The following is a 13,878-nucleotide window of genomic DNA, read 5'->3' on the forward strand; positions in this document are numbered from 1 at the left end:
ACATTGTGTTCCGGGTGTTTTGATGGTTTGTTGCTGTTTTTTCCAGGTGCAGAAGAAAAACTACCGTGAGGAGAAGAAGCGCGCGACCAAAGAGCTGCTCAGCACCATCACTGACCCGTCTGTGATCGTCATGGCCGACTGGCTCAAGGTCTGGACCGCCCTCGACATAGTGGCATTTGTGTAGATTTAATCCATGTATTACCAGGGGGGGACGAGTGTGGGACATACAGCGCGAGGGGACGAGTGTGGGACGTACAGCGCGAGGGGACGAGTGTGGGACGTACAGCGCGAGGGGACGAGTGTGGGACGTACAGCGCGAGGGGACGAGTGTGGGACGTACAGCGCGAGGGGACGAGTGTGGGACGTAGAGCGCGAGGGGACGAGCGTCGGACGTACAGCGCGAGGGGACGAGCGCGGGACGTAGAGCGCGAGGGGACGAGCGCGGGACGTAGAGCGCGAGGGGACGAGCGCGGGACGTACAGCGCGAGGGGACGAGCGCGGGACGTACAGCGCGAGGGGACGAGCGCGGGACGTACAGCGCAGGATGAGCGCGGGACGTACAGCGCGAGGGGACGAGCGCGGGACGTACAGCGCGAGGGGACGAGCGCGGGACGTACAGCGCGAGGGGACGAGCGCGGGACGTACAGCCCGAGGGGACGAGCGCGGGACGTACAGCGCGAGGGGACGAGCGCGGGACGTACAGCGCGAGGGGACGAGCGCGGGACGTACAGCGCGAGGGGACGAGCGCGGGACGTACAGCGCGAGGGGACGAGCGCGGGACGTACAGCGCGAGGGGACGAGCGCGGGACGTACAGCGCGAGGGGACGAGCGCGGGACGTACAGCGCGAGGGGACGAGCGCGGGACGTACAGCAGTTTGTGTCGTCTGATTCACAATTTCAAATTTGCCAAATTTCTCACTTTCAGGCGATGAATTTTGCAGAACTCCACGTTCTAGACACGTTAAAACTGTAACGTTCTGCTCCTCGTTTTAATCCTGTAAAGTGAAGGAATCTAATGTTTGAAAAGGTGAACAATGTATATTAAGTATATATTGAATACTTCAGTTTCATAAAATAAATAAACAAAGCCAGTGGGGGAAGAAGTAGTATTTTGTTGCTAAAAGAACAGATACACAAATGTAAAAGTGTGAAAAAACACAGTTAAGTTAATTATATTTAAGATTTAAATAAAATATTTAATTTGGCCATTTTTTGGGGCTAAAAATTGTACTTGCTGTTTTACAAAATTCACTGGTAAATTCTGTAACTGTTTCCTCACAACCAAAACTGAAAATGAAAAAGAAACAGAATGTATTATTTGACAGATAAAAATATACGAGAAGGCAAAGGTGTACGAACCTTTTAAAGTGCCCATGACGTGTGTTTACGATGTTCTAATATTGACTTTATTTGGTGTATTTATACCTGTTGTACATATAAATAATAGTTTTACACCGATCGAGCAGGTATTTGTGGAGAAAATGTGAAAAAAATATGTAGGAGGTGACATCACACCAGAGACACTCATACAGGAAGTGACATCACACCAGAGACACTCATACAGGAAGTGACATCACACCAGGGACACTCATACAGGAAGTGACATCACACCAGAGACACTCATACAGGAAGTGACATCACACCAGGGACACTCATACAGGAAGTGACATCACACCAGAGACACTCATACAGGAAGTGACATCACACCAGAGACACATAAAGTCGCTCTCTTATATTTGCCAAATTCAAAACAATTGAACATTAGATGAGTTTTGGCCCAGTGCGTACAGACGAGGGTTTTTAGAGGGTTTAAGGCGTCCGAGCGCTGCAGTGACTCACACACATCTGTTTAAACGTGTTGTGCAGATCCGTGGCACGCTGAAGAGCTGGACGAAGCTGTGGTGCGTGCTGAAGCCGGGCGTCCTGCTCATCTACAAGACCCACAAGAACGGCCAGTGGGTGGGCACGGTGCTGCTCAACGCCTGCGAACTCATCGAGCGCCCGTCCAAGAAGGATGGCTTCTGCTTCAAGCTCTTCCACCCGCTGGAGCAGAGCATCTGGGCCGTCAAGGTGGGACAATCCAACGCACAAGGGTCAGGGGTCATTCGTGGACTCTGGTCGTCCCAAACGTCAAGCGTCCCAGTGCGAACGGGCCGATTCACTGAGCGCTTTTGAGTCGAGAAGAGCCCGGGGCGTGGCCGGGAGGTTGTGAAATCAAAAGGAGAAATGCAGGCGACTCCCTCTAGGGCCGGGGCTCCTCACGATCCCACGCAACGCACGGCTCACGATACGATAATGTCACGATTTTACGATACATGCGATAATCGATATATCGCTCGTGATATTCTACGACATGTCACTGTTTTTTAAAGAATCCAATACATTTTAACGTTTTTCTTTGTTAAACCTCGACCCGCACAAACTCCAGATTAAACACGCCCATTTTAATCATCAAAAATATCCCGATTTTACGCTACATGCGCTAATACGATATATCGCTCGTGATATTCTACGACATGTCACTGTTTTTTAAAGAACCCAATACAGTATTACAACGTTTTTCTTTGTTAAACCTCGACCGGCACAAACTCCAGATGAAATACGCCCGTTTTAATCATCAAAATGGTCAAAATATCACAATTTTACGATACGCGTGATAATCGATATATCGCTTGTGATATTCTACAATATGTCACTTTAAACTCCAGATGAAACACGCCGGTTTTAATCATCAAAACAGTCAAAATGTCACGTGTTTTTGGCGTAAACAAGTTTCCTTTCTTTCAACGAGAAACACAATTGTTGCGCGGTGACAAAATAATCGGGAAATTATACCAACAATGACTCGATACAGCCACCCACGATATGGATACTGTTCCACCACATTTAGTATCGCGCTGTATCGATAGATATCCTTAATTTACACACGTTTTTTAATGACGACGGACGGATTGGAAGTTGAAATAGTGCGATTGAAAAGAGTCTTCTTCCCGTTAAAACCCAGAGCAACGCTACTCGCCTGAGCCACACCCCAAAAATACATGATCCTCACTCAGCGCTTTATGTCCCTTTTGAGTCAGATTGACATTAGACTCTGTCCCACGTTTTTGTTAAACCATCAAAAATACAATAACACAAATGGACTCATGATCCACTCATAATGATCTCAGACTAATGGAGAGGATAAAACCTAGCTCTTCCGCTCCAGCTGCAGTTTGTCCCGTTCAAATCCCGCTCTGACCCGGAGTTTGAGAGCTTTTCTGACGCTTTTGTAACGGTCTCTTTCATTTATGACGAGCTTTAATGAAGGCGTCAGAGCGCTCAGACTTTGACACGTTCACCGGGCATAAAAGTGTGAAAAACAAACGCTCGTCATTACATTTGGGTTTTGTGTTTAGTCTTTGTCCTGGTTTAGTTTTGGTCTGCTTCTTATTTCTAGACTTGGTTTAATCTTGGATCCTGATGTAGTCACAGTTTTATGCTAGTTTTGATTTGGTTTAGTCCAAGTTTGATCCGGTTTAAGTATTTTCAAGTTCAGAAGTTGTTCTGCTTTAGTCATTCTTTAGTTCCAGTTTAATGCTGGTTTAGTCCAAGCTAAATCCTCCTTTATTACTGCTATATTTCTAATAGTGATCACAGTATAACAGTTTAATGTCACTATAAACTATTGTGCAAAAACACACCATGGTTTAACCATTATTCAGGATTAGATCAGGACCAAACACAACTTTGTGAATGACAAAATAGATTTAAAAAGTTCTGCACATTCAAATATACTATTGACTATAGCTAGAATTAAAAAGACCGCCTTGTTACAGCCTTGTTACCGCCTTGTTACCGCCCTATTACCGCCTTATTACCGCCTTGTTACCACCTTATTACCGCCTTGTTACCGCCTTGTTACAGCCTTGTTACAGCTTTGTTACCGCCTTGTTACCGCCTTGTTACCGCCTTGTTACTGCCTTATTACCGCCTTGTTACTGCCTTGTTACCGCCTTGTTACCGCCTTGTTACCGCCTTGTTACTGCCTTATTACCGCCTTGTTACTGCCTTGTTACCGCCCTATTACCGCCTTGTTACCGCCTTATTACAGCCTTGTTACTGCCTTGACGTCCTTCATTTCCTGGTTATTCTAGCGTCTGTTAAGTTAGTTTAAAGCTGATTTTTCCATGGTTAATTACTGGCTTAGACCTGGTTTAGTTCTGATTTAGAGTCCTCCTTTAGAGTCCTCCTTTAGCGTCTTTTTTACAGTCCTTCTTTAGAGTCCTTCTTTAGCGTCCTCCTTCAGAGTCCTCCTTTAGAGTTTTTCTTCTTTAGCCGTTTGTCATTCCAAACTTGCAAACGTGATGTAAACATTGTGTTTTTCAGGGCCCTAAGGGAGAAGCGGTGGGCTCCATCACTCAGCCGTTACCCAGCAGCCACCTCATATTCAGAGCCGCCTCAGAGTCCGACGGTAAGAAACAAAGAAAGATCTATCCACCAACATCTCCCAAACTGAACTATATGTATGTCAGAGTTACCCAAACTGAACTATATGTATGTCAGAGTTACCCAAACTGAACTACATGTATGTCAGAGTTACCCAAACTGAACTATATGTATGTCAGAGTTACCCAAACTGAAGTACATGTATGTCAGAGTTACCCAAACTGAACTATATGTATGTCAGAGTTACCCAAACTGAAGTACATGTATGTCAGAGTTACCCAAACTGAACTATATGTATGTCAGTTACCCAAACTGAACTATATGTATGTCAGAGTTACCCAAACTGAACTATATGTATGTCAGAGTTACCCAAACTGAACTATATGTATGTCAGAGTTACCCAAACTGAACTACATGTATGTCAGAGTTACCCAAACTGAACTATATGTATGTCAGAGTTACCCAAACTGAAGTACATGTATGTCAGAGTTACCCAAACTGAACTATATGTATGTCAGAGTTACCCAAACTGAAGTACATGTATGTCAGAGTTACCCAAACTGAACTATATGTATGTCAGTTACCCAAACTGAACTATATGTATGTCAGAGTTACCCAAACTGAACTATATGTATGTCAGAGTTACCCAAACTGAACTACATGTATGTCAGTTACCCAAACTGAACTATATGTATGTCAGAGTTACCCAAACTGAACTACATGTATGTCAGTTACCCAAACTGAACTACATGTATGTCAGTTACCCAAACTGAACTATATGTATGTCAGAGTTACCCAAACTGAACTACATGTATGTCAGTTACCCAAACTGAACTATATGTATGTCAGAGTTACCCAAACTGAACTACATGTATGTCAGTGTGTAGATCAGAAATGGGACGCGTCAAAACAGATAGATATATGATGAGGAAACAGCATTACAACAGGACTAAACACAGTCAAACATTAAAGTTACAGTTAAGTCACAGAGCGATAAACGTGTGTATATATATTTCCATATTTCTCTCTGATCCGGCGCTGCAGTGTGGACGGACGGTCACATTCTGGACACAGACAGAGCAGAATAATGAGGCCGAGGCCCTTGATCTGGACCAAAGCGCTGCAGCTGCAAACTCTACAGTGTGTGTGATGTAAAGAGTCAAAGCAAAGGCTCCAACTTCAGTGCTGCACAAACTTTACAAGAAATACTTTTTGATAACGATTTATTCTAGAGGCAAGTCAGGTTTATTTGTCAGAAAACAGATTAATTTCAGTCACATGCACGAAAGATAAAAACCTTCTTTACATTTACGGCAGGTCTATTTTTTGGACGTGAGATTGAACTAAAAAGACTTAATTTTGCTTCTAAAACTGTCACAATTAGTATATGTAATTATCACACATGGGGCAAAACATCTGACTCATTCGTGCTCTAAGGTACAGTCTGGTCCTTTCGTGATATCCTCTGTTGTCCCGTGTGTCCTGTAGAGAAGGGACAGAAGAGCCACTGAAATCCAACGTGCTTGAAAGACGCAGTGACGATGCCGATTGTCGGTTGTTGTTTCTTCTCCTCCTCCGCAGGCCGGTGTTGGATGGACGCTCTGGAGCTGGCTCTGAAGTGCTCCGGTTTGCTGAAGAGGACCATGATCCGAGAGGGGAAAGAAGACCCCACGGTGGCCACCGGAGGAGAGCACTCCATCAACTTCTACAGCCTCCTCAGGGCCCACAACATGCAGTGAGTGACGCGCAGCAGAAACCCACCCACTCACATCATAACAGAGGAGAGAACATGAACAGGTGTACGTATGCTAACGCTAACACCTTCAGCTACATGACGTATGCTAACGCTAACACCTTCAGCTACATGACGTATGCTAACGCTAACACCTTCAGCTACATGACGTATGCTAACGCTAACACCTTCAGCTACATGACGTATGCTAACGCTAACACCTTCAGCTACATGACGTATGCTAATGCTAACACCTTCAGCTACATGACGTATGCTAACGCTAACACCTTCAGCTACATGACGTATGCTAACGCTAACACCTTCAGCTACATGACGTATGCTAACGCTAACACCTTCAGCTACATGACGTATGCTAACGCTAACACCTTCAGCTACATGACGTATGCTAACGCTAACACCTTCAGCTACATGACGTATGCTAACGCTAACACCTTCAGCTACATGACGTATGCTAACGCTAACACCTTCAGCTACATCACGTATGCTAACGCTAACACCTTCAGCTACATGACGTATGCTAACGCTAACACCTTCAGCTACATGACGTATGCTAACGTTAACACCTTCAGCTACATGACGTATGCTAACGCTAACACCTTTAGCTACATGACGTATGCTAACGCTAACACCTTCAGCTACATGAGGTATGCTAACGCTAACACCTTCAGCTACATGACGTATGCTAACGCTAACACCTTCAGCTACATGAGGCACAGACAGAACTGTGGTAAGTGTCTGGTATGTTAACGTAACATATGAACAGTTATTCAGATAACGATAGCATAAAGAACATGCTAACAAGTTTAGCAAAGCATCAGTTTTACCCCAAATCACTAAATCCATTGAATTCTTCTTCCTCTGTGTCACTTCTAAACAACTCCACAAACTCCAGAGGAAGAGGAAGTGCAGATTCTTCTTCTGCGTCGCTTAGAGCCTAGAGCGCCCTCTTGTGGTTGCCAGTGTGAAAATAAGGAATCATATCACAGTATAAGTCGCACCCCGGCCAAAACTATTAAAAAATACTTAAGCAACTTACAGTCTGGAAAATATGGTAATGGCGACTGGTTGAGTGCAAAAATAATCATCAATAATAATTGTTTTAACAAAGACAGTGGCACTATAACATCTAAACGTACAAAAACGATACATACTTTCAGATTTTCATAAATGACCCACTTTGTTTGTAGATATTTTCTTTCTAAAAGCCTCCAGTCCCCATAGTTCAACCTTCATTTTGTCAATATGGCCACAGTTATTTTATGACTTGGTTTACGGATTCGCCGCACTTAGATGATTGATTGCTACAATATAAATAAATAATAAAAAAAAATTATAAAGTACCGCCGACAAGGCAAAATAGCATTAAATGAAATGTCAAAAGCGGTATTAAGTCAAAAGATAAGAGCGCGTGAAGCAATTTTTCGTCAAAATCCTGCGTGAGTCTGGGACGAAGGCGCCGTCCCTGCGCTCGGCCCCGGGAGAGCATGTGAAGACGCAGCGCTAACTCCTGTATATCGCAAATACATATTTTACACCCGTTTACCACATTTTCTCCAGCGCGTTTTGCCGTGACTAAGGCTGCACACTTAGAAGCGTCAGTTCTACCGATGCAAAACACGCTAAATCTACTTTTACACGCTCCTGCACGTCGCGTCCCCCCTCCTCCCGTGGTGCGTTTTGGGTAAACAAGAAAAAATCTTTTGAAATTGAAATTATATTTATATTTCGCCCGCCTGTTCAATGTTTTCCATTTAAAAATCTGTAAACCAAGTAATAAAATAACTGTGGCCTAATGTATTTTAAAAATCTCAGAAATAATCTTGACGACTTGAATAATCCCTAACGAAAACTCTGTAACTGAATAAACGCAGGATATACACGTTTAAAGACCCGTTCTCCGTATTCCCCCCCGAGGTTCAGCGACGGCGACCCCCTGAAAGACCCGGACCTGTACTCGGACAAGTCTGACCGGGAGCAGGACCACGAGGAGTCGGACGCCGAGGGCCTGGAGAAGAGCGAGGAGAGCGACAGCGACACGTCGGAGCGACAGGATGACTCGTACGTGGACCTGGACCCCAACGAGCACCTGAGGGAGACGCCGTACATGGAGCAGTCGCACGAGGAGCTGGGCGAGGTGCGTTTGGGTGTAGCTCTGTGGAAACGTTTAGTCTGAGAAGGAGAAACGCACGCGGTCGTTTTAGCGCGTTAGCATCGAATTTAGCCGCTTTTTTTAATGGATTTTGAGCACGTATTTACCAGGGAAACTGATATATTCAAAGACTACATTCAGTTTGACCAATTCTCAAAAATTAGCTTGGACCCAAGTCTGGTTACTATAGCAACTTCAGCTCTGAGAAAGAGAAACGCACGCAGTCGTTTTAGCGCGTTAGCATCGAACTTAGCCGCTTTTTTTTTTTTTAATGAATTTTGCGCAAGATTTTATCATGGAAACCGTTATATTCAAAGACTACATTAGGTTGACCAATTCTCAAAAATTAGGTCAGCCCTAAGTCTGGTTACTATAGCAACTTCAGCTCTGAGAGGGAGAAACGCACGCAGTCGTTTTAGCGCGTTAGCGTCAAACTATGACGCTTTTTTAAATGGATTGTAACAGCTGCAGTTACATCGATTTCATGGCAACCACAGAGCCAATCAGGAGCGAGGTTGTAGAGGGTGGACGCGCTTAGCTTCCCGATTTAATGATTATTCACGATTATTGAGACTTGAACCAAACAACAGAGACATCTTTAATTGTCTTTCATTCCCGTTGTCTTACTGTTCCTCGAGTTTGTGAAAATGAACTTTCTGAAAGACAAAATAAAGTAAAATGTGACTAAAACAGCCAGATGAAATAGAGTTCTTTACATTTAAGTGTAAAGAACTGTATATTGAACCGAAAATACTTAATTTTGCTTCTAATATTGTAACAATGAGTCGGGGCATCCGGGGTTATTTCAAGTAATGTTAAGCTGACATAAACCGTCAATTATTCATGATCGTTCTGTGGAAGTACGAGTTGCCGTGGAGACAGACTTTAACGGCAGCAGGGGCTCGAGCGTGTGGGCCGGAGTGTGTGAGGAAAGTGCCACTTTTCAAACACAAGAATACAGCAAAAGCCCAGAATACAGCTTTATGCAGCACCACAAACATCTCAGCTGCAAGACGGACCAAAGTGCTGCAAATGTGTTCAGATTTTACAAAGTTATAATAATGATAATAATACTGAGCTTTTTTAATGTCCCAAGCCTGTTTTTTATGTATTAAAGGTTAAATTTCTCACATTTTAACCATGGAACATTGGTTTCTTCATCGGAATTGTCAAAATGTCATAAACTGATCATTTCATCCAGAAGAAATCTGTTTTCCCTGAGGTTACCGTGACAAATTTTTACTTAAATTAACAATACATATTTTTTAAATATTTATTCATTTTATTCATTTTATTCATTTTACTCATTTTATTCATTTTATTCATTTTATTCATTTTATTCATTTTATTCATTTTTCTAAATCAAAAAACAGAAAACAACAAAAGCAAACCAGACAGGATCAGAAAGAATAAACATTTAGGAAGTTGAGGCATCTAAAATCAAGGCACTCAAGGTCCAACATAAAAGTCTCAATAAAAGTAAATTTTCTTTCAAATTTGTTCATTTTATTGAGTCCAAATCATGTTTTTCCATGTATTTGTCTCCACATTTAAACCGCTCCAAACATCAGACCTGAGATAAATAAATGAGTTATTTTAAGACAAAACAATGATAAGTGAATGTTTAATGAGCTGTTTAACGAGCGTCCCCCTCGGTGTGTCCACAGGCTGGAGAAGCGTCCCAAACGGAGACCGTGTCCGAGGAGAACAAGTCCCTGATCTGGACCCTGTTGAAGCAGGTCCGTCCCGGGATGGACCTGTCCAAAGTGGTGCTGCCCACGTTCATCCTGGAGCCGCGCTCGTTCCTCGACAAGCTCTCCGACTACTACTACCACGCCGACTTCCTCTCACAGTACGACACGTTCACGCCGCTCGTTCTGTCACGCTTTTACCATTTTCATCACTGTGGAAGTCTCAATCATTCCCATTGTCACCACTTTATGAGAGAGAAAAAGCAACATAAATAAATGCAACACTCAAATAAAAGAGCGCTTTACATTGGAGTTTAAGTGTCGCATGAATACTGTATAAATGACTTGTATTTTTGCTTCTAAAACATTCACGATTTGCCCTTTTTACAATGATAATCAGTGCGGCAGGTTCAGACTTTTACGTCACGTGTAAATATGTGAGCGGAGGAAGCTAAAGCTAAAGGCTAACACACATTAGCTTGAATATCAAACACACAAACCTGATAAAAGTCCGTAGGATGTTTTTGTGAAGTGGTTTGTTCAGTTTGTGCTGTTATTAAAACATTATTGTATGTTAGCATTAGCTTAGCGACAAAGCAGTTACTTTTATAAACACTGTGACGTTTCCCGGTGACGTAAAGGTCTGAGCTTGTGACTGGGATTATCACTCTGGAACTCTCCGCTGCGAAATCTCCATAAGAATGAATGGAGCAGGAAGTGGAGCTCCACGTTTTTAAAGCAAACAGAACCAGCCGCTCGCTTTGGTCTCAATCGTTATTAATCGGTCGACTTGATACTTTTAAGGCACTGAACCCAAAAAATATACATTCCAATGTTGTTATTTCTTTAAACTCACTGAAAGAAGAGTTTAAAGAGATGAACCGTAACTATTTGGTGTAAAGTTTATCCTGCTTTTTCTTCACATTTGTCGCTTCAACGTGTGGAAAAATGTGTTGAAATGAAAGTCAGCAAATGTCTTAATGTTTGTTTTATTTTTTGTGGGTATTTTTATTTTTTGTTTATTCCATTTTTGTTTTTCGTAATATGTTAAAAAAAAAAAAAAAAAAAAAAAAAATGTAATTGAAATAATAATTGATGATTATTTAGTCATTTGTGAAAAATGCTTGTTTTCCAGAGCCGCCGTGGAAGAAAACGCCTACAACCGAATGAAGAAGGTGGTGAAGTGGTACATCTCCGGGTTCTACAAGAAGCCCAAGGTCAGACGCTCGGCGCTCGACGCTCGGCGCATCGTAAAGTGCTGTGAACGTGGAATAATGTTGGGTTTTTCCATTATTTCAAAGGGTCTGAAGAAGCCGTACAACCCGATCATCGGAGAGACGTATCGCTGCATGTGGCTCCATCAGGAAACCAACAGCAAAACCTTCTACATCGCCGAGCAGGTACGGAAACACAACCCTGGTTTAGACCTGGTTTAGCCCTGGTTTAGTCCTGGTTTAGTCCTGGTTTAGTCCTGGTTTAGTCCTGGTTTAGTCCTGGTTTGTACCTGGTTTAACCCTGGTTTAGCCCTGGTTTAGTCCTGGTTTAGTCCTGGTTTAGTCCTGGTTTAGTCCTGGTTTAGTCCTGGTTTAGTCCTGGTTTGTACCTGGTTTAACCCTGGTTTAGCCCTGGTTTAGTCCTGGTTTAGTCCTGGTTTAGTCCTGGTTTAGTCCTGGTTTAGTCCTGGTTTGTACCTGGTTTAACCCTGGTTTAGACCTGGTTTAGTCCTGGTTTGTACCTGGTTTAACCCTGGTTTAACCCTGGTTTAGTCCTGGTTTAGTCCTGGTTTAGTCCTGGTTTGTACCTGGTTTAACCCTGGTTTAGACCTGGTTTAGTCCTGGTTTAGCCCTGGTTTAGTCCTGGTTTAGCCCTGGTTTAGCCCTGGTTTGGACCGGGTTTAGCCCTGGTTTAGTCCTGGTTTAGTCCTGGTTTAACCCTGGTTTAACCCTGGTTTAGTCCTGCTTTAGTCCTGGTTTAACCCTGGTTTAGTCCTGCTTTAGTCCTGGTTTAACCCTGGTTTAGTCCTGCTTTAGTCCTGGTTTAACCCTGGTTTAGTCCTGCTTTAGTCCTGGTTTAACCCTGGTTTAGTCCTGCTTTAGTCCTGGTTTAACCCTGGTTTAGTCCTGCTTTAGTCCTGGTTTAACCCTGGTTTAGTCCTGCTTTAGTCCTGGTTTAACCCTGGTTTAGTCCTGCTTTAGTCCTGGTTTAACCCTGGTTTAGTCCTGCTTTAGTCCTGGTTTAACCCTGGTTTAGTCCTGCTTTAGTCCTGGTTTAACCCTGGTTTAGTCCTGCTTTAGTCCTGGTTTAACCCTGGTTTAGCCCTGGTTTAGCCCTTAACCTCTGGAGATGTTTAGTTTAGTTCTATTTGTGTTCTTATTCTTATTTCCTCGTGCTTATGTTATGAGGGTTTGAAACTTCCCTTGAGGCATTGCTCTTCTGGTTATCTGAATGTCTGTGCCGTCTCTCCAGCCCCCGCGCTCTGCATTAAAAGCATGTTCACTGTTAAACGTCTGTGTTCCTCCTGCCTCAGGTGTCGCACCATCCTCCAGTCTCCGCCTTCTACGTCAGCAACAGGAAGGACGGATTCTGTGTCAGCGGCAGCATCCTCGCCAAGTCCAAGTTCTACGGTAACAAAGAGGAGGGAGGCTGAACGAGCTGTTCTTTAGAGGAGGGAGGCTGAACGAGCTGTTCTGTAGAGGAGGGAGGCTGAACGAGCTGTTCTTTAGAGGAGGGAGGCTGAACGAGCTGTTCTTTAGAGGAGGGAGGCTGAACGAGCTGTTCTTTAGAGGAGGGAGGCTGAACGAGCTGTTCTTTAGAGGAGGGAGGCTGAACGAGCTGTTCTGTAGAGGAGGGAGGCTGAACGAGCTGTTCTTTAGAGGAAGGAGGCTGAACGAGCTGTTCTTTAGAGGAAGGAGGCTGAACGAGCTGTTCTTTAGAGGAAGGAGGCTGAACGAGCTGTTCTGTAGAGGAGGGAGGCTGAACGAGCTGTTCTTTAGAGGAGGGAGGCTGAACGAGCTGTTCTTTAGAGGAGGGAGGCTGAACGAGCTGTTCTTTAGAGGAGGGAGGCTGAACGAGCTGTTCTTTAGAGGAGGGAGGCTGAACGAGCTGTTCTTTAGAGGAGGGGGGCTGAACGAGCTGTTCTTTAGAGGAGGGAGGCTGAACGAGCTGTTCTGTAGAGGAGGGAGGCTGAACGAGCTGTTCTTTAGAGGAGGGAGGCTGAACGAGCTGTTCTTTAGAGGAGGGAGGCTGAACGAGCTGTTCTTTAGAGGAGGGAGGTTGAACGAGCTGTTCTTTAGAGGAGGGAGGCTGAACGAGCTGTTCTTTAGAGGAGGGAGGCTGAACGAGCTGTTCTGTAGAGGAGGGAGGCTGAACGAGCTGTTCTGTAGAGGAGGGAGGCTGAACGAGCTGTTCTTTAGAGGAGGGAGGCTGAACGAGCTGTTCTTTAGAGAAGGGAGGCTGAACGAGCTGTTCTGTAGAGGAGGGAGGCTGAACGAGCTGTTCTTTAGAGGAGGGAGGCTGAACGAGCTGTTCTGTAGAGGAGGGAGGCTGAACGAGCTGTTCTGTAGAGGAGGGAGGCTGAACGAGCTGTTCTTTAGAGGAGGGAGGTTGAACGAGCTGTTCTTTAGAGGAGGGAGGCTGAACGAGCTGTTCTTTAGAGGAGGGAGGCTGAACGAGCTGTTCTTTAGAGGAGGGAGGCTGAACGAGCTGTTCTTTAGAGGAGGGAGGCTGAACGAGCTGTTCTTTAGAGGAGGGAGGCTGAACGAGCTGTTCTTTAGAGGAGGGAGGCTGAACGAGCTGTTCTTTAGAGGAGGGAGGCTGAACGAGCGGTTCTTTAGAGGAGGGAGGCTGAACGAGCGGTT

General features: G+C 44.4%; 1 protein-coding gene across 5 annotated transcripts in view; it reads left to right on the forward strand.

Annotated features, from left to right (window-relative positions):
• osbpl8 (oxysterol binding protein-like 8) overlaps positions 1 to 13,878 on the forward strand; it is a 71,057-nt gene that overhangs the window by 39,876 nt on the left and 17,303 nt on the right. For all 5 annotated transcript variants that reach the window (XM_072453284.1, XM_072453282.1, XM_072453285.1 and 2 more), the window contains 9 exons: positions 47 to 148; positions 1,867 to 2,070; positions 4,369 to 4,453; positions 6,010 to 6,163; positions 8,096 to 8,315; positions 9,998 to 10,182; positions 11,157 to 11,238; positions 11,323 to 11,421; positions 12,549 to 12,645. In XM_072453284.1, coding sequence (XP_072309385.1) covers positions 47 to 148; positions 1,867 to 2,070; positions 4,369 to 4,453; positions 6,010 to 6,163; positions 8,096 to 8,315; positions 9,998 to 10,182; positions 11,157 to 11,238; positions 11,323 to 11,421; positions 12,549 to 12,645 — 1,228 coding nt within the window. The remainder of the gene's footprint in view (positions 1 to 46; positions 149 to 1,866; positions 2,071 to 4,368; positions 4,454 to 6,009; positions 6,164 to 8,095; positions 8,316 to 9,997; positions 10,183 to 11,156; positions 11,239 to 11,322; positions 11,422 to 12,548; positions 12,646 to 13,878) is intronic.

The sequence above is a fragment of the Eucyclogobius newberryi genome, unplaced genomic scaffold (genome assembly GCF_026437365.1).
Source record: "Eucyclogobius newberryi isolate DKJ021-1_F unplaced genomic scaffold, fEucNew1.0.hap1 SCAF_2, whole genome shotgun sequence".
NCBI classification, from domain to species: Eukaryota; Metazoa; Chordata; class Actinopteri; order Gobiiformes; family Gobiidae; genus Eucyclogobius; species Eucyclogobius newberryi.